The following is a 27955-nucleotide window of genomic DNA, read 5'->3' on the forward strand; positions in this document are numbered from 1 at the left end:
CAAGTTTGAAGAGGACTTTATTAAATCTGACAGCTGCCTTAATTGGACTGTGCGCAATTAATAAAAAAAAAAAAAAAAAAAAAAAACTGATAATTGAGCATTCTACAAAGGATTGTTCACTGATGGTACATTTTTTTTTTTTTAATTTCTGCAATTTTACAGATCTACAGTTCTGCAAATACAATGTTTGAGACATTATTCTTCTTAGTTTACACCCACAATACATGAGATTACTGCAGTTTGGAAAATGACACATTATTTTTTCTAATAGAAGAGCCACAGGAACCACTGAAATACAAAGTTTTTTTCATATAACACTTAACATTTCCATACAAATATAGTAGAGTACAGTAGCATCTACAGTAGATTCACAACTGTAGGATCCAATAAAAAGGCTACTACTGAGAAAAGAGAGTGCACTTTGTTGAGATCTCTGCTGCTGCTCTACAGAGGAGCTCAGTAGATCATTAATTCCCTATTGGAAGTATTTAAACTTTCCCATCAGACATATAAAAATAGCTTGGTTTAGACACTTTCTCTGTTACAACTTTAAATATCTCCTCTATTTTTAGCAGAGTGCACTGTGTGCTTTACCTTCAGGCTCATTAATGGATCTTTTGTAACTGTCTTATGTTTATAATCCTAATGGTACATGTAAATGGCACTGAAAGTACCATTGTTTCCTAGGGAAATTCCCTAAAATTTCTCTTAAAAGGTGGATGTGATAGGAGTTTATTGGGGTTTTGTCCTCCTACTTAGTACCGAGGTTAGTTTCTTCTTTAAGTCTTCATAAGATACAGTCTTTTTTCTAGTTGAATCAAACTTGTCTCGGACGGTTCATTTCCTCCCAAAGGAACTATACCAAACATGCTGAAAAAGTACAGTATAAATAATTATTTTAATTCTCTTGCTCTTAGATGTTAACTGGCATCCCCAAGTTCAGTGGACTCGGCCAGTAACTTGCTCAGTCTGAGCTTTCTTCTCTTTTTTTCATATGGGACACTTCTGCTACTTGTTCTTGCTGAAAGAGCCATCTCCAAATGCTTCGGATTCTTTCACTTTGATTTAAGTAAGTCTTCCCATTCAACGGTGGACTCACTAGTTTTAGGAATTGCTGGAAACATTGATTGCATTTTAGTTCGGAATTCTTTCATCTATAAAAGAGATTAAAAAATAAAAGCTGTCAGCTGTTAATAAGTAGCAAATAAAGTAGTACCATGAAACCTGGGCTTACTCCACAAAATACATCTGTGTGAGGTAAAGAAGAGGCAAAAAGGCCTTAAAAATTACAGCGAATTAAGACATTCCCTCTGAATATGCTTGTTCAACTAAGTGAAAAAAAGTATAGAGACCCACAACAATCCCCACTTCTAAAGCACTACACTGGGGTGCCTAATTTGGACCACTTGCCTGAAGGATTCACTACTATTAGATGAACTGTTATGTGTGTGTGTGTATATATATCTATATACACACAATTTTTTGTTTGTTTGTTTGTTTGTTTATAGGAAAATTACTTCAATAGAACATGCCCATATTTTGACTTCAGTGCCTTATTCTACACTTGCTATGGATAAAAGGGTCACCACGTCTGTTCAAGAATTTTTAAGGAAGTTTAAAGAAAAGTTCACCTGAGGTTTATCCAACAACATGGTGACAAAACAAAATTTGTATATTAGTAGGAAGGAAAATAAGATTCACAACTACACATAGGACCATGCTTTTCTTTCTTTGTTGGTAAATTGTCTGCTATAGAAGAGAAAGATTGCTGGTTTTATATTCGGTGTTGACATTAAAACCAATCACCAAATCTATATTTATGGCAACCATTTTATCACCAATGTTTGATTCGATTTTCCTGGCAAGCCAAAACTGAGGTTTAAGTTCTTTAAAAATCACTTGTATTTGAAGGTATTATTTAGATTTAGCAGGTACCTCTCTTCCAGTATTTTTACATGTAGTATATTTTTAAGGATAGACATAGAAGAATCAAATCAGTACAAATCCTGTTGCATGAAGAGCAGGATGTAGAGGGGAAGATCTGAACTTCTATTTTTAGGAAACTACAGAATCTATGACATTCACTGCACAGGGGACAGGATGTGTGGTATTAAAATACAGATGCAATGACATCTTCAAGACAAAATGCTGTCTCAAGCACTATGTCCCATGGAGGGGTTCCAAGAGATCTGTATATTCTAAGCAGCCAAACAGACATCTTCTCTTATACACCAAACTTTTGTGTGTTATGGGTCATCAGTTTTTTTTAACAAATAGCTATGGGTGTTTTCTATCCAGGCCCTTCTGTGTATGAACAATTCTAGCAGACAACTGGTACTTGCTGAAATGCAATTATTCAAATTACAGCTGATACAAGGAAAGAAACTGTTTACAAAGAAATTTTAAAAATCTTTGCTAAGAAAATAATTAATTATGATGGAGGAAAACATTTTAGATTCCACATTTTTGAGTAAAAATGCCTAGGGACTGCTAATTAAATAAAAATACATGTTATATAAAGTAGGAGGAAAATTCAGAGCCAAATTATCCTTTTAGTTTTATCCTGTCTTTGTTCTTATGCAAAAAGTAATCCGCTCTCTGCTTTACATTTTATTTTGATCAGATAGCTGTTTTGATTGATTTCTTGGTTTGTCGCTGTTTGTTGTTGATTTTTCTTTTTCTTTTTTCTTTTTTTTTTTTTTTTTTAATCTTGGCACTCAACACAATAGTTACTAACTTAATATCTTTGCAACTTAGTTAAACCTGAAAAGCTTTTGTAGACAGGTAGTATTTACAAAGACCCTAAACACAGCATCACAGACAATGTAGGAGAACAGCCAAAATTACATTACACAATTGCTGACAATTGAATACAAGTATTTACAGTATGAAATGCTTTAGGAACTTTGTTTTGCCCCAACCTTTTTTTCTAGTCTTCTGTAAGTAAGTTACCTGAGTTCTCTGACATGTGGCAAGTATTTAACATACTTAATATTTTTTACTTCCTAGAGAGTGAACCAAGCTCTCTCATCTTACTCTAAGTATTCTCTGGGTGTCTGATAACATAGGAATAGTCAGATCCTAACCTGATCTGCCATAGCTCAGTTGGTAAAACTGGAAATAAACATTTTATACCATTTTTATGATCATTTTATATGATCTGGTGTAATCTGTTTCTCACCTTTTTTTTGTTGTTGCTTTTTGGTTTTGGCTGCTCCTAAACTCCGATTTTCAATTTATTTTTAGCCCTGCAGGACACCTCTATTACTCCACTGACAACACAAGATACCAAAGGAAAACTAAAAGCAGTTACATAAGGTCTCCAAAAAAGGATGATGGGTAGCGAAGCCGTTCAGTGAACTACAGCACTGCCTCACTCTAACAGCTAACTCATAATTACAAATATGTCAAAGCCTAGTCCTTAAATGCACAAAGCAATCTTGTCTGGGAAATAAAACACTACAGGTTTATTCTGAAGGAAGAAAAAAAAAAAAAAAGAATTTATTTAGAAAGCACTAAAACACTGCTAGCTACTGCAGATTTAAAAACATGCAGATTTTTTTCTCTCCCTTCAGATTGCTAATTTATGTTCTGCAGGTAAAAGCAACTCATTTTCTAGAAAAGCAATTTTCCTTTAACACATGGACAAAATTTGATCTGTTCAATGTCTTTTTTTTTTTTTTTTTTTTTTTACATTTTAAGACCCCTTGAAAAATTTCCTCAGTCTTATCTCCGCAGATTCTAATGCTTATTTGTAAAACCAGTTTGCAGGTGATGGCACTGATGGCACTGTCTCCTTGATCACTTCCTCTCTTGCAAGCGTCTGTGTCCTTTTCCATGACCCTCCTTGGCACAAAGTAGTTTTGCATTGCAGTTCACAGGTTTGACAATGTTTTACATTATTCCACAAACTTTCTTCTTTTGTGATTCCCATTCTGGACAGTGAGCCATGTTGATGAAAGCCAAGCCGATCACCACTGTGCACTGTCCCTTCAGCATTATGGTTTAGGATGTCAGCTGTTTAAGAAAGGCATTATCCACGGAGACTGGCGTGGGCCTAAGCTATACATGGTGTCCTCACAGTCTGTTTAACCATGGACAGATTGTTCACAAGACAAATGTCACAGCTACAACTCTTACTTAAATTTCTATGCAAGTTAATTGATCCTGCACCCTACTATTTCTCTCCACAACAGTTTCTGAGTAATAGATTAAGCGATGTAAGTAATACTACTCATGGACTTTTATTTTCTCTCTCTTCCTCCAGTATGAAACTGCACTACAGGACTCCATTAGGGCTTTGATTTGGACTAAGGTTTCTCTTCTGTTCCACTTATATCACCAGCTTTTCAGTTTCTTCCTCCGCTTCCATGCTTGTGCTTGTTGCACAAACTCAATGTACTTGTAAATCCTGGCCGCTGTCCTCCCTGCACTCAGAGCTCCCCTACAGCTCACTTCCCACACTACCTAAATGCATGGGGACAACCAAAACCCAGCTTTTCTCTGATGGGTGGCACCGGTGTATGCACACATAAACAACCAGGGAAACAGCAACCCAGAGTTCCTCCCTCTTCTCTCCCAGTGACAATGTCTGTCTGCTTATGAACCCTTGTCTTACCAAATTTTAGGCTGTGACTTCTGTCAGTCAGAGACCATGAGCTGAGTATGTTGCGCCTTGCCTGGCCAACCTGTATTTAGTATAGGACCTCATTTGGCCTTCAAAATAACTCACAGCTTCAGAGGATCCTTGTAGTGAAGGCTAACATTTTTCACTAGTGATATGAGTTAGCTATCCTGCCATGAAATGGATTTCCTGGTATCCATTCAGCCTCCTACGTTGTGGTCAGATTCTTGTGAAAATGATAAATTTAGCTTTATATCCTACGAATACTGCACTTTCTTGACAAGGAAACACAGCAGTTGCAAATCCATGTCTTGCCTTGCCTTTTTTTTCCAGTAGACATCCCATTTGGAAGGTCTGCTCTCCCCTCTCCGACCCAGAAATCTTCTGTATTTTCTCCAGATTCCCAAATACACACGCCACCCGTCTCAATACAAAAAGCGTTAATTTAATTAGCAAAGCTAATACGCTATCCACTAACCACTGGAATGTTTTGAAGTAATTCACTGAAATGGCTGCCTCTTTATTATTGCCAGCCACACGGACCCTGGGGTTCTCAGTTCAACTGTAATAATGTCTCTGATTAATAGCAGAGTAAACTGAGCACTAAAAGCTGAACGTATTCCACCTCCTTCTGCTGCCTTCAGGATCACAGGCCGCTCTCTCAAACCCTGCTTCTGCACCTAGTGGTACACGAACGATTTGTAGCACATCTCTTGATTTAACATTTCAGCATTCGCTCTTCCTAGAGGCAACTCTCTGAAGTCAATTTCATTCCAGTGATTTTTATTTTTTTTTTATCATAGATATTGCAAAGCTTGACGCTGTTTTTTCCTGCCAAATAAATTACAGTAACTGTTCCACCTCTGACTGTCAGGCTTCTTTCTAAAAGGGTATCATCTACCTTACTGCATTAAATAATCTGTAATAGCTACAGATCACTGTTATTTTCTTATCTTAACCTAATGATCCTGCCTCAGGTGGCAAAAATATGGGGACCTAAAAGCATCTTCCATTTAATAATGTCTTTTTAATGTACATCGTTGACAGAATGTCACACAAAAATTGGGAGAGCACTATTACTGAGAGCACTTACGTGGCCGTTCATATTAAAATGAATGGAAGAGGGGCTAAAAGAGTCTATTTGAATCCTAGAGTGAAAGTTTTATGAAGAAATGTTCTCTTTAATGTCTGACATTCGTAATAGGCCAACCCAGATTCTAGGAATTATTAGCTTCCTATTTTAGTACTTGCACCAGTAGGAACTGCTTACATTAGCTTCTAAGCAAAATGGGGTTAGATGCCCTGAACTGGAGTATCGGCTGGATATGGTGTGTCCGTGCCACATGTCCTCATCAGCCACCTTCCACCTCGCAAGGCATGAAGCTGAGACAGGCTGCCCCGGGTTTAAGAGCATCAGCGAGGATTGTTCTGGCCACCATTTTCCAAATCTTAAAAATGATTGCTGTCACCCTTGTTATCAAACACTTACCAAAGCCTGCATGCAGGAATAGCAAGTTATTTGCAGAAAACAGTGAGCACCGAGCCCTTACAGTACGCCAAGTGCAGGGCCGACAGCCTGCCAGCTGCAGGCGATTCCCCGACTGCCAAGGTAAAACGGAGCACTCGGTGCTCCGTTTCTGGTCCATATTCTTAGGTCTTACACTTCACTGGCAAAGGCAATCCCAGTGTTCTGACTATTCAGAACAAAAAAAAAAAAAAAAAAAAAAAAAAAAAAAAAAGGCAATTCATTTTCTGGAGAAGCTCTCCTTAGCTTCAGAGATACATGCCTACTTTGAATTTCTGTACATTTCCCAGTTGATTTTTCTGAAGTGGAAGGCCAAGAGCTTGGGTTTTTGTAGTATATGATATCTCAAACCGGATGATGTTAGTGTTTCCTTCTCAAGCCCATTTCCATTGATTCCAGCGATGCTGCGCCAGGCTTCAAAATAAAAATAATGGTACAAAGTTTGGGCTATACTGCAAAAGGCTTTCACGCCATGCAGAAAAATGGAGTGAAAAAATTTTGAAATCACTGAGGAACTTGCCATTTATTTCTGTAAAATCTTACTTTCTAATCTGGGTGCCTGAAAAGAACATCCACATGATTAGTCTATTATTGTGTATTACTCATTGCTCCTTAGTCACCCGGGGCAATTTGAAAAATTAATGTAATCTAAAATTTAAGATAGTTAAATATCTAAATGTATAAAGCATGTTGGTTAATGGACCCGAAGCATCAGGATGAGCGTCCCCACTGTACACGCTCTTGTGTGCTGTAATTTGGATTTCTGAATTAAATGAAAAACATGAATTGCATGCAAGTAGGTAGTTACTGAAAAAAGTAACCTGAGTAATTTTTTTCCTCTGTATGTCCAGGAATTCACAGCACGCATCAGCCACAAGTGAGATTCATGGCTGAGAAAAGAGCCAGCACAAAACTAAAGCCCTGTTCTTAAGCAATGATGCCTGGAACAGTGCTGAATTGCACGCAAGCGACCCATCATGTTGCACAAAGATGGGGACGACAGAGTACTTCCAGTCCAGCACAGCAGCTTGGCTCCTAGACCACAGAAGCATATGGTGAGCAGGCACTGCCATCCTGCCACGCTTCATGAAGCACAAGAAGACCCCATGGTACTGAGATGCAGCATGAGGAATTCACACCAGTCAGATAAGCTTTTATTCAGACTTTAGTTATATGTGTGTAGTTTGCATTACATGCAGCCAAGAAGCGCGCTGATCCACCTGCACACTTCCAGAGACCTGGAGCTGCTCCACGGAGGCAATTTCAGACCAAAGGCTGAATGCTGCTATATTCTGTCTCCCTTCCTAACAGGTTGTTGGCAGCTGACAGCCACGAGTCTCTTCCAAGACACAGTAAAATAATTCCTCGAGAGAGCTACTGCTACAGCCTTCCTGTGTTCTTGAAATACTTCCTTACAGCTGTCCCTACTGATAATGCAGATGTAGCGGCTTTCCAGGAAGAAAATGATGGTCTTATTCCTTGAGTAAGCATTCTGCTCTACCAAGTACACAGTGAAGTTCACAGGTTCCTTATTTTTTTCTTTTTACTTCTTCTGCAAAAAGCTAGCAGTACATATGTGTGGAGGCAAGCCTTCTCCTCCCCAAACTAATTAGGCAATACAAGCAGTACAGAAAAACTGTGTATAAACAGGAGGAGGAAGTGCTAACTTGTACTAGTACTCCATCTTCTTTCTAAAATCTGGAATTCAAGTATTGAGGAAGTAAAACAACGTCAAAAAAAAAAGGGCAAATTTGAATTATTTTGAGTTCCGTGATCATGAAATAGGAAAGAAAAGATTTTATTGTGCAATCAAACATAAGCACGATAAGGACTAGAAAAGTCATGAATAGGCAGGGATTAAATACAAGGAAAATGAAAAACTAATGGTAAAAAAACATCTAGAATGACTCTATGATGATTCTAGGAGATGTAATGCTTTTATGGCAACATTTCTTTTATATATTTTATACTTTATTTTTATATAGATATATTTTATATTATATAGCTGCATATGCTATTTATGAAATAGCATAAAAATGTAAGCCTCTGCAATATGTCTATAGTTGGTTGAGATCTGTAGGTAGTAGTACTGTTTATGGATGCTAAACCCAGTAATTCGTGAAGACAATTTCTCCATGTTCTCATTTCATTTCTGAAAATCATCCACCCTTAAACCCAATATTCTTTTGTATTTATATTGTACCTATGAATATAGTCCCACAAAATTATATCAAGTATCTCCCAAAATAGCCGAGGGGATGCTAATATTGTTATACTTAAAACGGTGATTTAGAGGCTAGGTTTCCTCTAGAGAAAAGCAGCCCGCCTAGGAATTGTCCCTACCAGAAAATCATGGCAGGCATATATTCTCCATATCATTTCTAATTGTTTTAGATGTCTCTACACAGCTGTGCGATTGTGTTAGGCTGTTAATATTTTAAAAGTTAAGATCAATGAAAAAGAGGATATTTCATTAGGAGTCACCATAAAAATGATAAACTAATATTTTGTAACTATATTAGTCACAAATTACTAGGCAATTCTTCTCAGTATTTTCCCAGCTTTCCATAGAACAGATATATAAGCAACAAGACACGATCTCTCAAACCTACAGATGAATCATCCCAACCCTTTTTCCTATGGGAGAACAAATGCTTTTATTTCTGAGGAAATAAAACCTAATTTACTGAGGGCATGGAGAGCAAAAGGGCTCTTAAAGCACATTCTGTCTCATTTGTTAATTGCTGAATGCCTCAGTGTGCAAGTGCTGAAGCATTGTTCTGCTTCAAAGAAAAAAAAAAAGGCTTGTAATTGCTGGTATGTAAAAAAAAATAATAATACCAACAGGCATTCAGAGGTATGTTTTAGTAGTTGTCAAGTATTCTGTAGCTGTAAGTATTTAATTAAAAAGAAAACCCTGCTTATTTAAAATAAAGGTTTAGAAGTTAACTGTAACTTCTAGAAAACTGTGAAACATTTTTCCAAGTTATTTGGTACTGCTGATAAACAGCAGCCATATTGTAAGGAAAGTGGAATTCAGCTTAATGTGATTTATCACCATCAGTTATCCCTCTAAAATAAGCACACCGAATGCAATATATGGATAAATGTGAACAATGTATTGATGACAGTCAGCTACAGGGGAATCAGACTATGTAAATCCTCTAAAGTCAGAGGTTGAGGAGTAAGAAAAAAGCACTTGGGGACAGAGGGACGAGTCAAAAAGGTCTTTTTCAAAAAATGAGGAATCATTTATTTCACAAAAGTAGGCCCTGCCTGTTTCACTCACCAGATAAAGCAAGGGAACACCATGGTGTGCATCCTGCTTGTACAGGCTTCTAACATGCCACGTTTCTGCCTTTAAAAATACAGCAGGGAAGGCAGGGGACAGAGCAGATAAATCACTCAAACTGTATTAGCTCCAGCAAGTCTGCTCTGCATCAGACTTTTAATTCAGATTTTACAGTTTTATTATAACTTTAGCTTAATTAAAGTGTTTAATGTGAAGTAATATTACAGAAACAAACCAATAGATTTTGGGCCTCATTCAGAGATGTATTTTTTTTTTCCTCCAAGTTTCCAGGACTATTCTGTGACCACCGATTTTACCAAGTTTTTTAACAGTATACTCACAGACATGGTTTGCATTGCTGCACTCTGTGCCTTCACGGATGGAGATAAGATCAGAACTGTTTAAACACCACAGTGTTCAGACAATTTATCATTAGAAAATGATTTATAAGAATCTGTGCCACTTCCTTTTTGATCAGTTACTTCTCACCTCTGGTAACCCTACGGTTTTAGACACTGAAAGGTTTTATTTCAGCACAAGTAACTACACAAGCCTACTGTAATAATACATGACGACCTGAGACCTAAGACCAGTCTGTCCCTGAAAGAGACGGTGCTACCCAAGGGACATGGGACATACCCATGCCATGGGACAAGGCTAGAGTCAGTCCAGATTTTAAAAATCCCCTAGATATGGTTGTAGGTGTCCCCAGACCCAAACTGCTTCACTGACCTGTTTGATGTTGTTTGATGACGCTTGCTAATACAGAGCTGCTAGGCCCTGAGGTAGTCGAAGGTGGACCTATTGAAAGTATTTTCCTAAGAAATTGTGGGAAGAGAGTTAAAAAAGTCATTCTGTTAATGACAGCTGGATAATTTCTGCACGGGGTACAATGTAAAAATAGATAACCATAAGCTCCTACGTCCTGAAAATGAAGATTTCTCTTTCACATTAATGAAAAACAGAATTTAAACCATTTTCAGCCCAAGTCCTCACTGACCCATCACTTCTCAGTTTAGGGATAACAGTTCCCAGGAATTTACGAGGGTTTATTACTTACCAGGATATTCTAAGATTTCAACAGTGATAACTGCAGTCAGGGGATATTAACAGCCCATCCTGAGACAGCATAAAATCTTTTATATCCCTTTCCGAGATATAAAGATCAGTGGCTCGCTGTCACTCCTGGGTTTTCATGCTAGCATAAAATCTGTAGGCTGTACAGCTACGGGGAACCACCCTTAACAATAAAGCCACTTAAGAGCTGGAAGTAGGCATCGTCACAGCACTGTTTTAAGAACCAATAAACCACAAAGATTAAATAAAAACTTAGTATCACTAGAGCATCATCCTAGTGTCCAGAGCAGATCTCAGCAGTGACTGCTCTGTGCCGGCTTCTCCAGCAAAAGCAGCTGCGTCAGGAGGCGTAAGGACAAAGCACTTTCACGACACTGCAGTTCCAGTTTCCTTCCACAATACGAACTGCTGAGTACTCGCAACGCTGCTCCAGAAACACAGACGCAGATTAATTACAGCAATTATAACTTATCAAGGAAATATCGTGCCGGTTTGTTCTTGTCGTTCCATCTCTGACTTCGTAAGTGATGACAAGATAATTTAAACAGTCACAAAACTTACAGTCATACGTATCTTTATCAATCACCCTGTCCCGTTGATAATTGATGCTCACAGGGACCACGTCCCTGAACGTTAAAAATCACAGTATTTTGGCAGTGATACCAAATGAAAAGCGCTCTTCTGGGCTCTAACCAGGGGCAACAGCATTTGCCACTACAGTCATACTTGTTTCCGAAAACAGGCCATTATAAGGCAATTAAAAACACTCGTTCAATAAGCGTGAAAAATAAAACTGGCTTATTCCTAGACATTGAATGTGCTGATGTTCTCTCCTGCCGCCAGCAGATGTAGCTGCAGTGCAAGCGAGACAAACTATACACATACATATATCCCCAAGTCCCCTGGCCCCTGTGTGCAGCGGAGCCCATAGCCACTGCCCTCCTGCACACCAACCCTGGTGGGGAACCTGCTTTGCCCAGGAGGGCATAACAGGCAGGTACTTGACAGATAGGAATTATAGTATTATAATACAGACTTTTTTTAGTTTCTTAAAAAAAAAAAAAAAAAGGAAAAAGAAATTGTACCAGCCTCATCGCTGGTTTTAGTTTGGTCTTTCCAGGTGAGAGGAAGATGCTTACCACTTATCCTATGGGCATAAATATGATCAAAATGGATGAATGGCAAGCACACTGATTACGACAATTGATGGACACCAGTTAAGTGGCCCACCACTACAAACCAGTGCATGGCTAAAGTGATTCAAAGCACGCAGCACATCATTTGCTGAACTTCTCCAACTTCACTGCCCAGCTCTGCTTCTCCTTAAAAGTCCGAGCAAGCTCTGGTGTGCATGAACTTCAGCAGTTTATGTGGATGATCGGTCAGGGGGAAAACTGCTCAATAGTGTCGATGGCCAGAGAGCTATTGCTTTGAGATCTCCAACCCCTCACACCTGATTTTCCACTGTGGCTTCTTGTGCTTTACTCCATGAGAAGGTATTAGGCATCAAACCACAGAGCAGCTCAGTTTTACTTGACTCAGAACTCCCCTCCAAACTGTACGTGAAAGTCAGTCCTTTCTTCACTCAGATCCCACTCAGACACTCACAAGGACAGCGCTGACAATGAATTTGAGAACACGCTGGAGCTAATGCATTTTTATGTGTGACAGACGCAGCTTCTTTTTTGCTAAATGAAACATCTGTGGTGTTTACAATTACAACTTTATTATGCTTAACAACTTAATATTGAAACACCATATGAGCTGTCATAATATTGTTACCAATATTATCAGGAGCTCTTAAACAAATGAAGTTGGTGCCCAGCTGAGAGAGGATGGCAGCAGGGCCAGATTGCTAATTAGCAGGTCCCAAAGGCAGCTGGTTGCTGTTAAAGGCAGTAAGGTGAAGGGGCAGGGCAGCAAGCTCTTCTTACCTTTGTCCAGCTGCCAAAAGTTTAGTTATTAAGATCTCACACGTTCCTGGTATCAAAATGAATCAAGCTTTCCCTGAGGTCATGTATAATACAGTGCTTTCAGAGGCTAAAGTTTGCTTTGAAGTCACAGATTCAAAATCTATGTACATCATCCTTCAATTGAAATTATAATTTCAATTTCTACAGGTCTATGGTACTTTGGAACCTGCAACTGTTACTGTGCAACCGGACTCACGGCATTCAATTACACTGAAGACATAAGATGTTTTTATTCAGGTAAGCCTGTAAGAGCCTCTTTTCAAAGTGGTGAACTGAAATTAAAATTTGAAATGTGGAGCTTAGTGTAAAATCAGGAATGGCTTCTGAGGTCTGAAAATACATAAAGAAACTTTATTTCACTAAGTGATAACTCCAGTAAATAGCTCATACAAATTAAACTTGATTTATTTTGGGGATTATCTAATAACTATTAGATACAATGAATGCATTTAATATAGGTCCTTAAAAGTTAGTATTTTAACTGACCAGTCACTAATATGTTATCTCTGTTTATGTGACAGCAATGAAGAATTTTCAAATGTATTGTGTTACCCTATGAAATATCTTTTATGAGTCAATATTTGCTCTGATTGTTAGGTTAAAGTAGTACACAAAAAGTGTCAATGACGATCAAAAATGACTTGTTCTTTACAGTTAAGAATATTTCTAGAATCTCTTCTATTTGGTCAGAGCATTTCATTTTTAACACTTTTGATTTTGTACCTTTAGCTACTTTAAACATGTATGTTTGATTTTAACAGACATAAGGTAAAACAGGATAAAGAAACGCATGACAGTCAATTTACAAATGCCGATTTTTGTTTTTTAGTACTATCAAACTAGTTTCTTTCCTGCAGCTGGCATTTAAGTCTATAATGAAAGCAATAGATATGTCAGTAGAAAGCAGGGAGACAGCTGTTCAAAATCACAGGTGGCCACAGGGTCTTGACAGAAACCTGCTTCCTTCAGTGTCTGCAGTTCTAACTGTGCCATGTTGTAAAATGTGAGCAGCCTACAACAGAAACCACTACCAACAGGCATTTTCAGCAGCTTTTTAAGAGTTACTCCGATTGCCTTTCAACACTAATATAACGCAGAATAAAATAAGGAATGACTTTTTGACTGGGAACGTTCAACTGGTTGCTAAAAGGCCGTGCCCTGTGCTGCATGCTTAAGATCCAAGAACCACTGCTGTCAGGAAGCTCCCTGTCAGACTGTGACATGTCCTGGGACTTGGCCATCTCAAGTTTATGCTGTTGTTCCCTGTCATACAGTCTAAAGGAAAGTGGTCTCACAAGAAAAGCAAGCAACTGTGGGTCCAGGTCAGCATTTCTCAAAGAAAATAAAAAATTAAGCTTACTGACCAACAGTAAACAGAAACTGCTGACTAGTCATATTTTGCTATCCTTTGGCAGGGCCAGAAATACTCTAGCAGAATGAATCCTCTTGGACGATGACATACTGACAGTAAATTGAGTGGACTGTTGTAGGTCAGCATGCAGAGAGCATAAATTGGTATTCCCACTCTTGTTACCCCTTTTCTGCTATTCCAACATAGCCTGACAAGGACTTGAGTATAAACAAAATGCATTGTAGCTGCATCCTGTGTCCTGCTATGCTTTGTTGTGTTTTGCCTGCATTTAATGGCTCTTAGTGAGATTCAACGTTGGAGACCAGGGAAGATGTGATTGTATGCTGGGACCCAAATGGTAACCCACAGGATGCACTGGCAGAGTGGACAAGAAGTGAGAACTTGAATGAAGCTATTAATGAGCATCAGGATGAAGTAATATCTTGCTTCTTTTAGTGTCTGGAGAGCATGAAATGCTTTGCTGAATATAGAATTAATTTGTCACAGAAAGTAGAGGAAGTCTATTCATTCCTGCCCCTTAAAAGGATGTAGACAGCTCTGCCAAACAGCTGCAGGGGAACTCTTCAGTCATGGGCTCGTTACTAGGGGCAAACCAAAATGCTTACATGAACTCTAGTGTTCACACTCAACGCTGTGAAACACTGGAACATAAGCACTTGGCTAAAGATAGCCTTGGCCCCTTGAGACATACAGATGCTTCCCGAGTTTCTTTGCCTTGACATGGTATGTGGTGGAATAGCGCTTCTGCCCCTTTGCCCCTTACAGAAACACACTTGAAAGAAAGCTGTCTTCCTCTCAGCTTTTATGTCCCTCATGTCCTGATGCAGAAAATGGACCTTGAACAAATAAACAGGCAGCTCTAAAGGTAGGATTTGGGGGTAGCCTTCAATTCCGTAAGCAAAGGATACAGAAAGCTTGCTGCTACTATTTTAGTCTCTGCAGTAGAACACTGACTCTTTTCTGAAGAATCTGAAACATCTGTGTAAATAAACATAAACAGGACAAAACTGTTCTTCCCCCAGGTTGTCTCTTCCCACAACATCCCACTTAGGGAAGATGCAAGAATGACTTTCCAGACTGCAGAGCCCTCAGGTTAGTCACTCTACATCTGGGGAATGAAGGGGTACTGCCAGGCTGTAGTATAGAGATGACACTCCAAGATAACTGATTCAAGGAAAAATATGGTATTTGAGAGGATCATGCTTGCTACTCACACTGTGAACACCCAGCGCCTTCCAGATGGCAAAACTTAGCAATCCAACTCCGCACCAGGCATAGAGTGAGCCCCATCCTAGGGCTCGTAAGGCCAATGATGAACCACTCTCTGGTAATGCAGCTGTGGCAGTCATACCCTAGGAGCAAAAACAGAGTGATCAAGGCAAATTGAATGATAGTTGATTAAAATAATAATAATAATAATAAAAAACATTTAACTTAGTGCTCTTTCCTGCCCTGCCAGCTGTAGTAGTGTGGCCACAGAAGCTCTTGTTATGGATGCTGGCAGGCCCAAACAGACATGAAGTAGGTGTATAAGCTGCTTTCTCACCAGGAACAGCTTTCATGGCTACCAGTAGCACCTGGGGATGATTTTTATTACCCAGAAACATTGAAATGAAGTGTTTCATGAGCACAAGAATCTGGCAGGTATCCCACCACTCAAAATACAAAACTGGCTCAGGATCAGAACCCCAAAGTGGATCAAAAGCCCTCATGCTACAAACATCAGAACATAATCGTTTTACAAAACTGATTTTGGTACTTTTTACTGGGGGAGGAGAGGAAGAGTATGAGTAGGTCAAGGCCTTCAGTCTATTATGTTTTTACCTGCACTCCCAAAGTAGCGAATGAGAAAACTGGATGAACCTATGTAGCTTTCAGTTTGAGGCAGAATGTAACTGTGACTGAAGGACTGATTTTTGAGAGGCTGAATTCTGAAGGAGGTCTAGAAACTGTTTAGGAATTTTTTGAAAAGAATAAGCAGCAACGTTAAACCCCATCCCCTGCGGAGTTCACTAAGTGGTAACAAAGATAATGCTGTTCAGTGTTCATACTTCCATTTTTCTCAGAAATAAGAGTGGGTGTTTTTACAATTCTGCTCCTTGAGAGTCTTCCATGAGATGTGTCCTGAAAACAAAAACACTTGGGGATGTCATCTCAGGCCAAGAAGAAAGGAGCCTCAACCACAACTGAGTCCCAACCACGATGAAACCTTTTCAGTTGCAGCACATCAGGGCACAGTGCAGCTATGAAGTGCACAAATGCGTGCTGGCTTACATCAATCAATTCACACCATGTGTTTGCTGCTAGCCAGCCATTCTCGGATCACACTGCCCACTTCTCTCTACTTATCTGCTGCAGGAGAGCTGCAGTCTGTGTAGCCTATAACAGCAGTAGGACGTAATCCTCTCACTCCTAGTGGTAAATGTCAGTAAAAGTTTTTTTTTTTTTTTCCCCTCAGAAGGATCACTGTTCAATTCTTCACATAGAAACATAGATTTAAGAAGATAACAACTAAAGACTGGCATCTGTGGTCCTCACACAACTGAATAGTCCTACTTACTTACTGGGTATTAAATAAAAAAAATAATAAAAACAAAATAATTATTGCTCAGAGGTAAAGTAATGAGAGTACAAGCATACAAATATAATCAGTAAAGAGTTCTTTCACTTGTAGTCTAAAATGTGGAAGTGACTAAAAATTAACTTGTGGGAAGATTTTAAACTAAAAGAGGGGTAACTTATACTATATGTTAGGAGGAAATCCTTCACTGTGAGGGTGGTGAGGCCCCGGCACAGGCTGCCCAGAGAAGCTGTGGATGCCCCATCCCTGGAGGTGCTCAAGGCCAGGCTGGATGGGGCTTTGGGCAACCTGGGCTGGTGGGAGGTGTCTGGAACTGGGTGGGCTTTAAGGTCCGTTCTGACCTGAGCCGTTCTATGAAAGATCTGACATGTTCTAGAGGAAAATTATTTTAAAGAACTGCACTTCTCTGTTTATCACAAAAGGTAGAAAAAATCTTTTGCATTCTCTGTTAGGACTTTTTTTTTTAATTGCTCTTCTTTGATAAAGTTTAGCACATGAACAATGCTTATCAGTGTGGTATTTGATCAGTGAAGAAGCATCGATATTTTTTTTTTCCTCTTGGCTTTGTATTTATCAAAACGTTGAAATGATCCTAAGATAGTGCTCAGTACTAACACTTGTCCTTTGGATTTAGTTCTAGGCAGTTACCAAGGACAAATACACCCTTGCAAAGGGCATGAGCAAAATCTGACTTGACCCTTATTTATTCTGATTTGGACATCCCCAAAGTGGAAGCTGGTAACAAAACAGTGCTCTGTAAGCATGTGTGTATACATACACATATGAGCATGGACACTAACTTGGGAGATCTCTAGTTACACCATTAAATCATGCCCTATTATTTCCTTACCACAGCTAATGAACTTTCTTAACTCCTTCGGTAGAGATTGTGTTGAGTAGATCTAAAAATGCTGATGATTATTTCTGATGTTTTCCTGCCTCAAGAGTCTAAACATACACAACATGTAGAAGAACTTCTCCCACTTGGAAGATGGAAAAAGAATGGACAAAAATAACCTCTACACAGAATCTTTAAATAGAAGTCATTATCCGTGAAAATTGCTGGCAAAAAAACTCGAATGCTATTTAAATGCTTGATTGTCCCAGAAAAAATAAGCGCTATGTAGAAACAGTTGACTTGGTTTTACTGACAGCAGTCAAACCGTGTTTGGTCAAAAGCTTGATTATTCGGTGTTATTAAATATAAAGATCTCTGTAAACACCACAATTTGTCATATGATTATCAGATACTGTGTTCAAAGCATCGAAAATCCTGATTAATGAAATGCTTAAAAAAAAAAAGATGACAAGAGTAAATTAGTATGATATCATGGGAGAAAAAGGCATCACTAACAAAAAGAACATTTTATTCATAAACCTGTTATTCTATGTGCAGATTGTTTTCTCTTCATTACTGCTTCTATACCAGAAAAAAGGATAACTCTTTGATTTAAGAAATCAGCTATTAACCAATGCCAAAATATATGCTCCACACTGTATTTTTTTTTTTTCTGGAAAAACAAGCAGGAACTGGGAGAAAAAGAAATGACTTTTTTTTTCCAGACCCAGGCCTCAATCCTGTAAACGTTCTCTTGTGTATATGAATGTATCTGAAAGGAAGCAGTGCTTAAAATAAATGCATGTTAAGTTCAACTGCTTTGGTTGACTGTTCAGGGTGTTCACTGCTTTATATGACCTAACCCACTGTAAAATTAAACACCTGACTAAATGCTGGTAAAATTGGATGCTTCTCATAGGGAAGCTGCTGCATATGACCATTTAATTTTAACACACGCATCCCAAAACATAATTTCTTAATTGAAAGCCTCTGCAGTCATTCACAAAACAGGATTATGTAGCCTCATTTCAAAGTAAATATGGGGCTCTGGTTCTACAAATTCTTATGATACTTAGTTAAGTCCACTGCCATGAAGGAGGTACAATAAGTTCAATTTCAGCTTTATCTCTTGCTGGTAACATCGATGCCATTCTGCAAGACTAGGGTCTCATACTGTTGCTTTCTCAAAATATGGAAGCAATCATGATGCTGTGATGCTACAACTCCTCCATTAAACTGCTATTTTTGCTCCCATCAAACTATTTAAATTGGTCCCAGACCACATCACATTTGCTTTTTTCTACTCTGACTTGTATGCTGTGGTTTCACTGGCACAAAAGGTAGCACAAACCAGCAAAGATGCTGAAAGAATGGGTCTTTTATTTCCTTCCAGCATTAATTCTGGGATGGCTGGGTTACTTCTTTGAACAGCACTGCTGGCTTATGTTTGCCTGATGTACCTGCCAAGCTATGGCCTCATCTTAAATGGAAAAAAATACTGTTTAGACATTAAGCATCTAATAAGGATGCAATCATCTTTAGGTATTCATAGGTACACTTCTATTCTTATACATAATGTGTTATTAAATATAATAGGCAATGACCTGCAGTAAGTCTACATTTAAGTAAGAATGCTACCGCAAAACTTTACCTCTTTGGTAACAAAACCTCAGAGAGCCTCTACAGATGTTCTCCAAGTCTAGTCTTCCCTTTTGAAATTGCTCACCTACAAGTGCCCTGACAAAATACCTTCTTTCTACACTTTGCAGTATTAAAGTTAAGGTACCCAGGAATCATATTTTTTTCCTAGCAAACTGCTGAAATTCATTTGCGCAGATGGTAACAGATACTGGTTTTCAGTAAAAGTTTAAATGGTATGTATCGTATGGAGCCACTTCCAGCAAATGTATTTTAGGATGTCAATGTAATGTCACTCTTGATTAAATCACAGTGTTAACAGGACAGGTCTGACAGCCAAGAATATACAATATCTGGAAAAAGGCCGTGTCCAAGATAAAGGACTTTTAAAAAAAAAAAAAAAAAGTTAAAAAAGAGAACTTTATTGTAATACATTCTTATAACCTGTGGAACAACCTCTCACAGTGTTTTATTTTTTTCATATTATGTATTCCACATCTTACAGGCTTTCTGCCTCTCCATCCCACTGTTACTCCATAGTTTCCTCTCTTCCCAATTCATGATAGCACCACAGGACTGCATGGTGAGTTGGATTGCTGAGGCTCATGACTGAAGGATGTTCACATCACAGGATAAAAATAGATCATCGATTACATTGCGTTGTATAGCAGTAGTATGATTAAAGCTAACAGTGTAAGCTTAATGTTGTTTTATTTCAACTAATCTCAAGCACTAAAGTATTTAGCAGCACCAACTCTGAATTGATTTTTTAAACTATTACTACTCCTAATGACTTAATTGAAGGTCTAGTGCTCTTACCGTCAACTTTGGACAGCCAAGTTCTACATGTACTGACATTTTTATAAGCAATTTTTTGCATTTTTTTCTGTTTATCACAACTGGAAAACAGTTTAAAAGGAACAAACCTTACTGAACCAGTTTGGATTCTTCTTTTTTGTCATGGCAAGTGTGGTGCCAAAACCTGCTATCATTCCTGCTGTTGCAACAGTACCCAGAAAAATTCCACCTGCCGAGAAAAGTTTAAGAAATAAAAATTAAGATTTTGTTTTCTAGGGTGAAAAATAGTAAAAACCTGTTTTGAAAATAACTGAAAAATGAGAATCTGTCAGCATGTGCTGAAGGGAAAGGATGTTGTCCAAATTATTTACAATAACCCAGTATAGCAAGTAGGACAATTATTTTGAAATAGAGCACTTTGACAATGAATAGCAGGTGTTTATTTGTGAAGCATGGAATGCAGAAGTCTTTTGCATCCCAGAATGCCTTTTCACAGTACTTCCAAATGTCCACTGCTCCCTCAGCAGCCTCTCTCACTCCAGAGCCAGGCTACTAAAATCATCTTGGTCTATCACTGTGCCTTGCCCTTCTCCAGAGGAAGATGTGTGCAATTCTTCTGCTGCACCATTTGATACTTTAAAGAGACATCCGAGAAATCCGTGAGTACCTCAGAGAACCATTCTGTAAGCAACACTTCCTTGGTTTTGTCTGTTTTCTGTTCTAATGCTCTATTTCAAAATAATAATAATAAAAAGGCATGAGCTTTCCCAAGACACAGAGCACCCCTCACTTTCAGTTCTTCAGTGTTTCCAAAGTTACATGGGGTCCATTGGTCCCTCTGCTTCTTGCATCAGAAGGGCATGTGTAGCCACAACCAGATTGCTTTTAAGAGAAAGATGCACCACAGACTGGGTGCGCTGCACAAAAGCATCTGGTTCATATTGAAATCCCCTCTTTAGGGGGCTACACGTTCTTATTTTGTGACCAAAAAGATAAACTGCAGTCAGGTTTAAAAATAAAATGGCCTGAATAGAAGGCAAGATGCAAAACATTCTTATGTTAGGTATAATAGCCTCAAAATTAATTAGGCTGTTACTGTTGATGGGGAAGTTTGCTGTAGTCACGTCACTGAAGCACATGAGGTACCTCAGGCAGTGCCAGCAGGCGGGACGCCCGCTGCCTTTTACACTTCAGGGTCTACTAACCAGCAACCTGGTTGTGACTTTTTTTTCCCCTGATTTCGGAAACAACCACGGGTTTTTATCAGCTCCTGCCCTCAGCAGAGGCGGACCTCCACGCGTGCCTGGGGCCGGGGCCTCCCCTCAGCGCCCCCGGGGCAGCAGGCGCGGGTCTCCAGCCCCGCCGGAGCCGGAGCGGCAGCGGGGGCGCCCCGGGGGGCTCCGCTCCTCGGCCCGGGCCGGGGCCATCGCGGGCCGGCTCCTCCTCGCCACCGATCCCCGCACCTTTGATGAGGAAGACCTCGTCCTGGGCGGCCGCGGAGCTCCCGGCGCCCCGGGGCAGGGCCGGCCCCAGCCCCGCGTCCAGCGGAGCTGCCGCGGCGCCCTGCGGGGCGTCCCCCATGGCCCGGCAGGAGGCGGTGGCGATGGCTAACCCGGAAGGGAAGGAGGAGGGCAGGGACAGGCAGCTGCCCTTCCTCCTCCTCCTCTTCCTCCTCCAGCCTCTGAACACCAGCCTTTTTTGGCAAGGAGGCGGCCGAGCGCAGCCCCCCCCGGTGTTCCCTCCCCGGCTTCCCTCAGTGCACCTCCCCGTGAGCCTCTGGAGTTTGTACCCGAGCGGCTCACTGCGGGGGATTGGGTTGCTAGGCGAAAAATGGAGTATTTTGGGAAACTTCCTGGTCGCAGGGCTTGTGAAAGCCAACCCGGAGCCTTTCCTGGCAGGGCGTGTGCTGCGCCGGCTGCACGGCGTTTGGGCATGAAGGAGCAGCTGGGAGAGAAACACGAGCTCTCTCTCTGTATATACATAATAATAAAAATAATATTTTTATTGTATCTTAAAGCTGAAGTGTATACGGTTGTATAAAGTATTTAGATGTCATTAGTATGCATAACACTAAAACAACAGCATACATACATTTTGAGTGTAAGTTGTGCCCAGATCACCCAGATGTCTGCAAGGAGAATCATTGAACTGTCGGGATAATAACCTCTTTTTTTGTCCTTGATGATAAAGTCCTGGATTTTCTTTTCAAGATAGTTTTTTTGAGTTCACATCAATCAACACATCACTTTCTTTCAAATCTCCAGGACAAGGGAGAAAGATGAGAAAAGGAATAATGGTGTTATTTAATCTTGGTTTGAACAATGCCAGGAATCTATCTTTAAGAGAGTCAGATAAGATCTGTCTCTATTAATCATTCACAAAGACTTAAAGCAGGACATAAAAACTCTGTCTTGCTGAGTAACTTAAAATTCCTAGTGTTGCAAAATAAATTGTCTTGCTTAAAAAAAAAAAAAAAAAAAAAAAAAAAAAAAAAAGTTTAGCAGAATTGTGTCCATCTAGTTTGCAATATTAATCTTTTCTTGTTCTCCTTTGAAATATAATTTACACAGAAGCCTTGCGTTTTCTCTTCTTATTCCTTCTCAGTCACTGTTACAGTACACAAGTGAACAGACTGTAGCTACTCAGAATTAACCTGTTGTCTTTTCTAAAGTTGTTATCTTTCTCTAAAAACAGACATTTTTCTGAAAGACTGATTTTTATGATTCTAGTATCAAATGTTCAAATCTTCAAAAAATGAGGCCATGAAAATGCATATGCAAATAAGGTTATATAGGTGCTGGTAGGATTGAAAAATGCATTGCTTTTTACTCATTTAATTTGACTACAAGTCTGAAGTTAGACAACATCAGTAAATGATAATTGCCAGGTTCAGGCACTGTGTGTATGTTTAATATTTGTTGAAGTTTGCAATGGCCAGGATGCCAAGTTTCACAGCAAAGCAATTGTGGGTGGTAGACTTCCTTCTGTGGTCTTCTTTGATTATAAAAAAGAAATAGTAAGGCAAAAGCAGACGGTATGAAGCAAAATTTTCAGCTTCAAAGTATGTGTAAATCTGCATCCATGATTCTGAAGTTGTCTTTAGGATTTTTACATCAACCCTTGGGTTTTCATGAAAAATTTGTAACACAGTGCCTCTCTTAAGGAATTTCATAAAGCATACAGTATTTATGAGGGTGAGGTATGGAAACACAAAAAGCAAGAGCACAAGGAAGAAAATAAATTTAAGAAATATACAGAAGAAACAGGTTTGCATAAAGACATCCCCTAAGTTTTATGGGTTTTGTTGTTGTTTTAAAATAATCCTTGTGAATATGTGGTGTTCCTGCCTATAAGCAGCTAACCCAAGAAATAAGAACACTGTGTGCAAACTTCTTAACATAATGCTGCAAAATATTTCAGTCCTGGCCTGTGTTTCTCCTGCTCCATGTCCTCTTATGAGCAGACAGATGGCTAATTGTGCAGGAGTGCACAGAGACAGGAGAACACCAGCAATTCACGCTGAGGGCTGGTTTCACTTGAGGACCAGGGTTGACATCCAGATCTTTAGAAGAGAAAGAGCTAGTTTATAAGCTCACTGGGACAAAATAAATATATTTACTGAACTACCCAACTGTCTGATAGTATGTATTCAGAGCAGCCTTCAGTGCCACTGCAGAGGAAGTTGGCAGATGAAGCACAGCATCAGGCTTGGAGATAGAAAATCCAATTCAAAGCTTACAGGAGGTTGATTTGAATACTGGTAAAAATGACATGTTCGCTAACAGAATTTAATTATGTAAAAGAATTTTAAAAGGAGCCAAATGCTGGTTTTGGAAGGAGAGAAAATACAGCAGTTGAGCTGCTTGTTAGCTCTTGGGTGAGTTGAGTCTTGCTCTTTGACTGAGTTGGGTCATTTCCTGTATTTATGAAAGCTTTGATATTCCTGAAAATACAGGGCACCCTTAGCTTTGTGTACAGAAGGAGGCATGAGGAAGCTGGTTAAGCATTTCAGATCAATTTTCTGGTCTATTGGACAAGAAAGGGAAGCATTCTGCAACTATGATTTTGTTTCTAGCGTAGTTTCTGGTTTTATGGTAATAAGAAATAAGCTGGTTACTGTTGTGCCTTTCTTAAGACTTTGGTGTCTGAAATTCATGTGCTAAGAGTAAGTCCTCAGATCTCTTTTAGGAAAGATCTGGCCACTGAATAATGATTTATAGGATTTAGACACAGATATCCTGACAAAGTCAGTGATCATTTGTCAGATAGAAGAACAATTATAGTAAGAGCCTTGCATCTGAGAAACAGAAGACGCTTCAAAAATATTGATTGAGCTAGCTTCACAGATTTATGTGAGGGGTATTTTTCCATTTAGAGAAGAGGAAGTGAAGAAATCAATCGGTTTGCACAAAGTTTTGCTGTAGTTCTTTGGAAAAAGAATAGGCTGGGAAGATGGATCCCTAGATATCTGGTCATCCCCTTCAGCACTAGTCTGCTTTTCTACCTTACTGTTTACTTCTGCAGAAGATAAAATGATTCTTTTTTTATTTCACTTTTTGGTTATTCGGTAGCTCAGGCTTAACCTAGGACAAGACTGACTGTTGCATTGACACCACAGTGTCCTGTATTTGTAAGGCCAGAGCCTGGCCACAGTTCAGTAAATGGCAGAAGTCCCACTGGCAGTGTGGCCAGAGCTCCAGTTAAAAATCCCAAATTAGCACTCATGTGATGACATTAAGGCTGATCAGAGGCACACTGCACATTTCAGAGATGTTGATGTCACATGTTGGGGCTGTCACATGTCTTGGACCATGTTCGTGTGGCTCTGCAGAGATGGGGACATTTGGGGAGCTCCTGGGGAGTGATGACTTGCATTTGGGGCTTCAGGAGATACAGGTTTCTGGGGGATGGTTCTGAGGACATCTCAGGGGCTTCTTGCACATAAGTGTTTCTACTTATTTTGTGTTCTTATCCCTTACTAAACTACGTGTTTTATTACCTGCTCAATGTTTAGAATGCTCTTTCTCTGCAAATGAAATATGCCCTCGTCTCTTTGGCTGTGCCCACAGTCCCTTCTTAACTACAGAAACAAATCATAGATCCTTCCCCAATTCCTGTGATGCTACCATTGCTTTAGGGGCCTAACAAATATTTATGAGCTCTTTTTTTTTTTTTTAATTATTATTATTTTTTGTGGGATACCATGTCTTTAAGGATTTCAGTATGTATTTCATTACAGAATGAAATATTATCTATCAACTTTTATAATTATTTTGCAGTGCTAGAAAAGCCTTTAACATGACCCAGAGAAAAGTGTATGTCTGATTAATTTCAAAAAAAAGAAATAGCAAAAAATAATTTATTATTGCTGTGGTGCCCATAAAGCATGGTCTGGGACTTCAGACTCAGCCACTCTGCCTATATGTCTGACCTGAGGTAACAAAGGTGGTCTGGTAACAAAGGTTAGATGGTGAGCTGTTGTCACCTGGCAATAGCCTGGAATCAAGGTTTTCTGTGGAGAAAAGTCTGTGGACAGAAGAGACCTCTTGGTGACAGCGCAATATGTAGGGTTATGTATCCTGTGTGTGTGTTTCCAGCTGTGGGCTTCACTGGGTACCTCTGAGTCCACCGCTCAAACAGGTCCCCACGACTGTCCCTCATGAGGGCAGTCGGGCTCAGATTAAAGTTAAAGCCCTGAGCAACCTGGCCTGAGCTCTCAGCTGACCCTGCTTGGAGAGGAGGCTGGGCTGGAGACCTCCAGGTTTCCCTGTCACCCTGGGTGGCTTGGTACAGCCGGGCACATTCCCCTGCAAACCCAGCGTGAGTTAGTCAGAGAGGCTGCGTAAGAGTGGCAGCAAACTTGGCTCGTTTTCATCTGATTCAGATCTAACTCACCAAATTATGATGCCTTCCAGTGCCGGGGGAACACACTACCGTCATGGGCCAACGCTCAGCAGCAGGAGCATCTCCAGGGCCATTTTCAGAAGTGGATGATGTCCGGATGGGCCAGGAGGAGAGCTGCTGTGCCCAGCCCATGCCACTGGGTGTCCTCATGAGGCCAGCTACATTGGTCTGGGGGCCTTCGGCGGTGGCACATGTTGCAAAACACTCGGGAAAGGGATTGGGCTGGTGTTTTATTTGTCGTTGGGCGATGGCCAATATCAAATTGACTCATATAGTACATCACCCGCCGAGAAACCCAGCCACAAAATTAATTGGCATGAATATGAAATGTATACTTCTCCTAATCAGCTTCAGCGAAGATTATATCCAAAGGCCCTTTTTGCGGTCATTCACAGAGCTTAATTGCTATAGTTAATATTACAATTAAAAAAAAAAGGCCTGGGAGGAGAGCTGAATATTAGGCTCATGATGAATGATAATTATCACTTTGTGTAGATGGGTGAAAAACGTTTCTAATTAAATTATTCTTGTAGCATAAATTAATAGTGTGATCTGGATAAAGCACTTTTGATTTCCCATTTAGAATATTTCTAAAAGTGCCACGTTTGTGCCAGAATTTCAGTCTGTAGGTCAACCTGCCTTTTAAAAATACCTGACTTCTCAGTGAATTTAGTTGCTTATCACAGCTTTCTGCAGTGATGTTCTGCAATAATGGGATGGTTCAAACATTGCACAGAGAATAAAATCAACTATGCAACTAATAGTTCTGTGAGCTGGGGAATTCATAGCATAATTGGCAGGGTTTCATAGCATAACTGTCACATCTTATTCCTATAGCAATTTCATCTCTGTCTGAGGATTTTTGCAAGACACAAACCATTAAGCTAATACTCTAAAAACAGGAAAGCTCATTAGCAGCTCTAGGGAAGGGGGTGAGATGGGTGCTGAAGGTGCCGGTCATTAAGGTCTGAGAGAAAAGGAAGTGTGAAAGTTGCTAGGAAGAATTACTCTACATGCACTCTGCCTGTGCTCGGGAAAAATCCCATCGTTTTTGTATACCTAGCATTTCTTCCTCATCAGTGAGAGCCACAGTGAGTAAAGCAAACAGGCCGATGTAGCGGGCTCAGCTGAAAGTGTCAGCCTGCACTTCAGGCAGTGGATTACAGATAATGACTCTCAGATGACCAGTAGCTCCGTGGCCTAATATATACAGCTTACTTGTTAGGTGTTGACAGCAGCCTTTTCCAGCAGGCCTCGGTAGACATTCATTTTAAGTTTCAAAAGCGACTGTCCCTGCCTGCAACAGGCCGTTTTTGAAGGTTATAAGTGGGAGATAGATGGCCACTTTCTGTCAAGATAATGGGAATTTTGTGTCAGAGCCCTCTCCGTGCATACGGAAGACTGTCCCTGGGATTTTCTGCATGCATGCCCTCTCGTGTATGCAGTACATTAGCGCTTACTGTATATATCAAAATTTGGCACTGCTGTATCTCTCTAAACATTGCATTAATCCATCTGTCTGTCACCATAGTAACAAGGCTCCCTATTGATGACTGAAGACGAGCTGAACCATTACAACTAAATGTGCATGGTTAAAAAGAAGTGAGGAAGCTCACTTGGTGTGAGCTACAGGGACACTGTGGACATATGGTAGAAAATGGGCTAATTAATGTTCTCTATTCATTATTTTTATTCATGGTCATCCTAAATAAAGCCTATTGCTAAAACAGTCCTTAAATATGATCTTTGCTTTCTCACATTTGCTTATTACAATTTCTGAAGAAGTCAACATTAAAAAATGTGTATTTTTTCAGAAGTTTACATGTTCTGTGGTACAGATATCTCCCAGAGGGTGGAAAGATGAAATGAATAACTTAAAGATCCCAAGTACAAAGCAGACCAGAAATGTTGCTGAATATTTCACGGCACATATTCTCTCTCTCTCTCTCTCTCTCTCTCTCTCAATTCCATGCTTGTAACATTGCCAAAGTAAAATCAGTAAAGTGCATGCATTCATTAAAGGATCAATGTCTAACTGAACACTGGTAGTTAGTTGGACCTGAGATTTTTTTGAGAACCATAATGTTGTGGAAACTCTGACATGAATTACTGTACTTTGTAAATCATTCTTAGACAATGAATTTCCATTTTTTATTACTCTGGCGCCATGCATGCTATTAATGGTAGACTCGAGTCTATAATTCTATTAGGCTATAAAGAGGTCTTTGGTTTTAGACCAGAAATAAAGCTTAAAACTAACCACTGGCATCTCATCTCCTTCTGCGTTTGTTGGACAAGGCTTTTTGTTCTCTAGAAAAATGCTGTGTATTTTT

General features: G+C 39.7%; 1 protein-coding gene and 1 long non-coding RNA gene across 7 annotated transcripts; one reads left to right on the top strand and one right to left on the bottom strand.

The window, feature by feature from the left end:
* On the bottom strand, window positions 1-21376 carry TMEM242 (transmembrane protein 242). Of its 5 annotated transcripts, XM_068677180.1 has the most exons (5): window positions 21182-21367; window positions 19847-19947; window positions 15078-15215; window positions 14772-14841; window positions 2659-7847 (listed from the first exon to the last, which is right to left on the bottom strand). In XM_068677180.1, exons 1-4 carry the CDS (start codon window positions 21297-21299, stop codon window positions 14788-14790), a joined length of 411 nt encoding a protein of 136 aa, XP_068533281.1. In that variant the 5' UTR covers window positions 21300-21367; the 3' UTR covers window positions 2659-7847; window positions 14772-14787. The 5 variants fall into 5 exon arrangements, with proteins under 5 accessions (XP_068533280.1, XP_068533281.1, XP_068533278.1 ...); XM_068677179.1 differs by lacking the exons at window positions 2659-7847; window positions 14772-14841 and adding an exon at window positions 1-1154 and having other exon boundaries at window positions 21182-21348; XM_068677177.1 differs by lacking the exons at window positions 2659-7847; window positions 14772-14841 and adding an exon at window positions 12226-12462 and having other exon boundaries at window positions 21182-21376.
* Window positions 12591-27955, top strand: LOC137854128 (uncharacterized). Of its 2 annotated transcripts, XR_011094970.1 has the most exons (5): window positions 12591-12728; window positions 14886-14955; window positions 19426-19503; window positions 20261-20377; window positions 25634-27955. It is a non-coding gene; the product is annotated as an uncharacterized lncRNA (long non-coding RNA). The 2 variants fall into 2 exon arrangements; XR_011094971.1 differs by lacking the exons at window positions 19426-19503; window positions 20261-20377; window positions 25634-27955 and adding an exon at window positions 16322-16787.

Source organism: Anas acuta, chromosome 3 (genome assembly GCF_963932015.1).
Source record: "Anas acuta chromosome 3, bAnaAcu1.1, whole genome shotgun sequence".
NCBI lineage: Eukaryota > Metazoa > Chordata > Aves > Anseriformes > Anatidae > Anas > Anas acuta.

What these genes read in the sequence shown, in the direction of transcription:
- TMEM242 (XM_068677177.1), bottom strand. Translation starts at nt 21,299, where the DNA reads ATGGGGGACGCCCCGCAGGGCGCCGCGGCAGCTCCGCTGGACGCGGGG. An exon ending in CGAGGTCTTCCTCATCAAAG is followed by an intron (nt 19,948 to 21,181) that starts GTGCGGGGATCG and finishes TTTTCTCGGCAG; the next exon opens with GTGGAATTTTTCTGGGTACT. An exon ending in ATCCAAACTGGTTCAGTAAG is followed by an intron (nt 15,216 to 19,846) that starts GTTTGTTCCTTT and finishes TTTTGCTCCTAG; the next exon opens with GGTATGACTGCCACAGCTGC.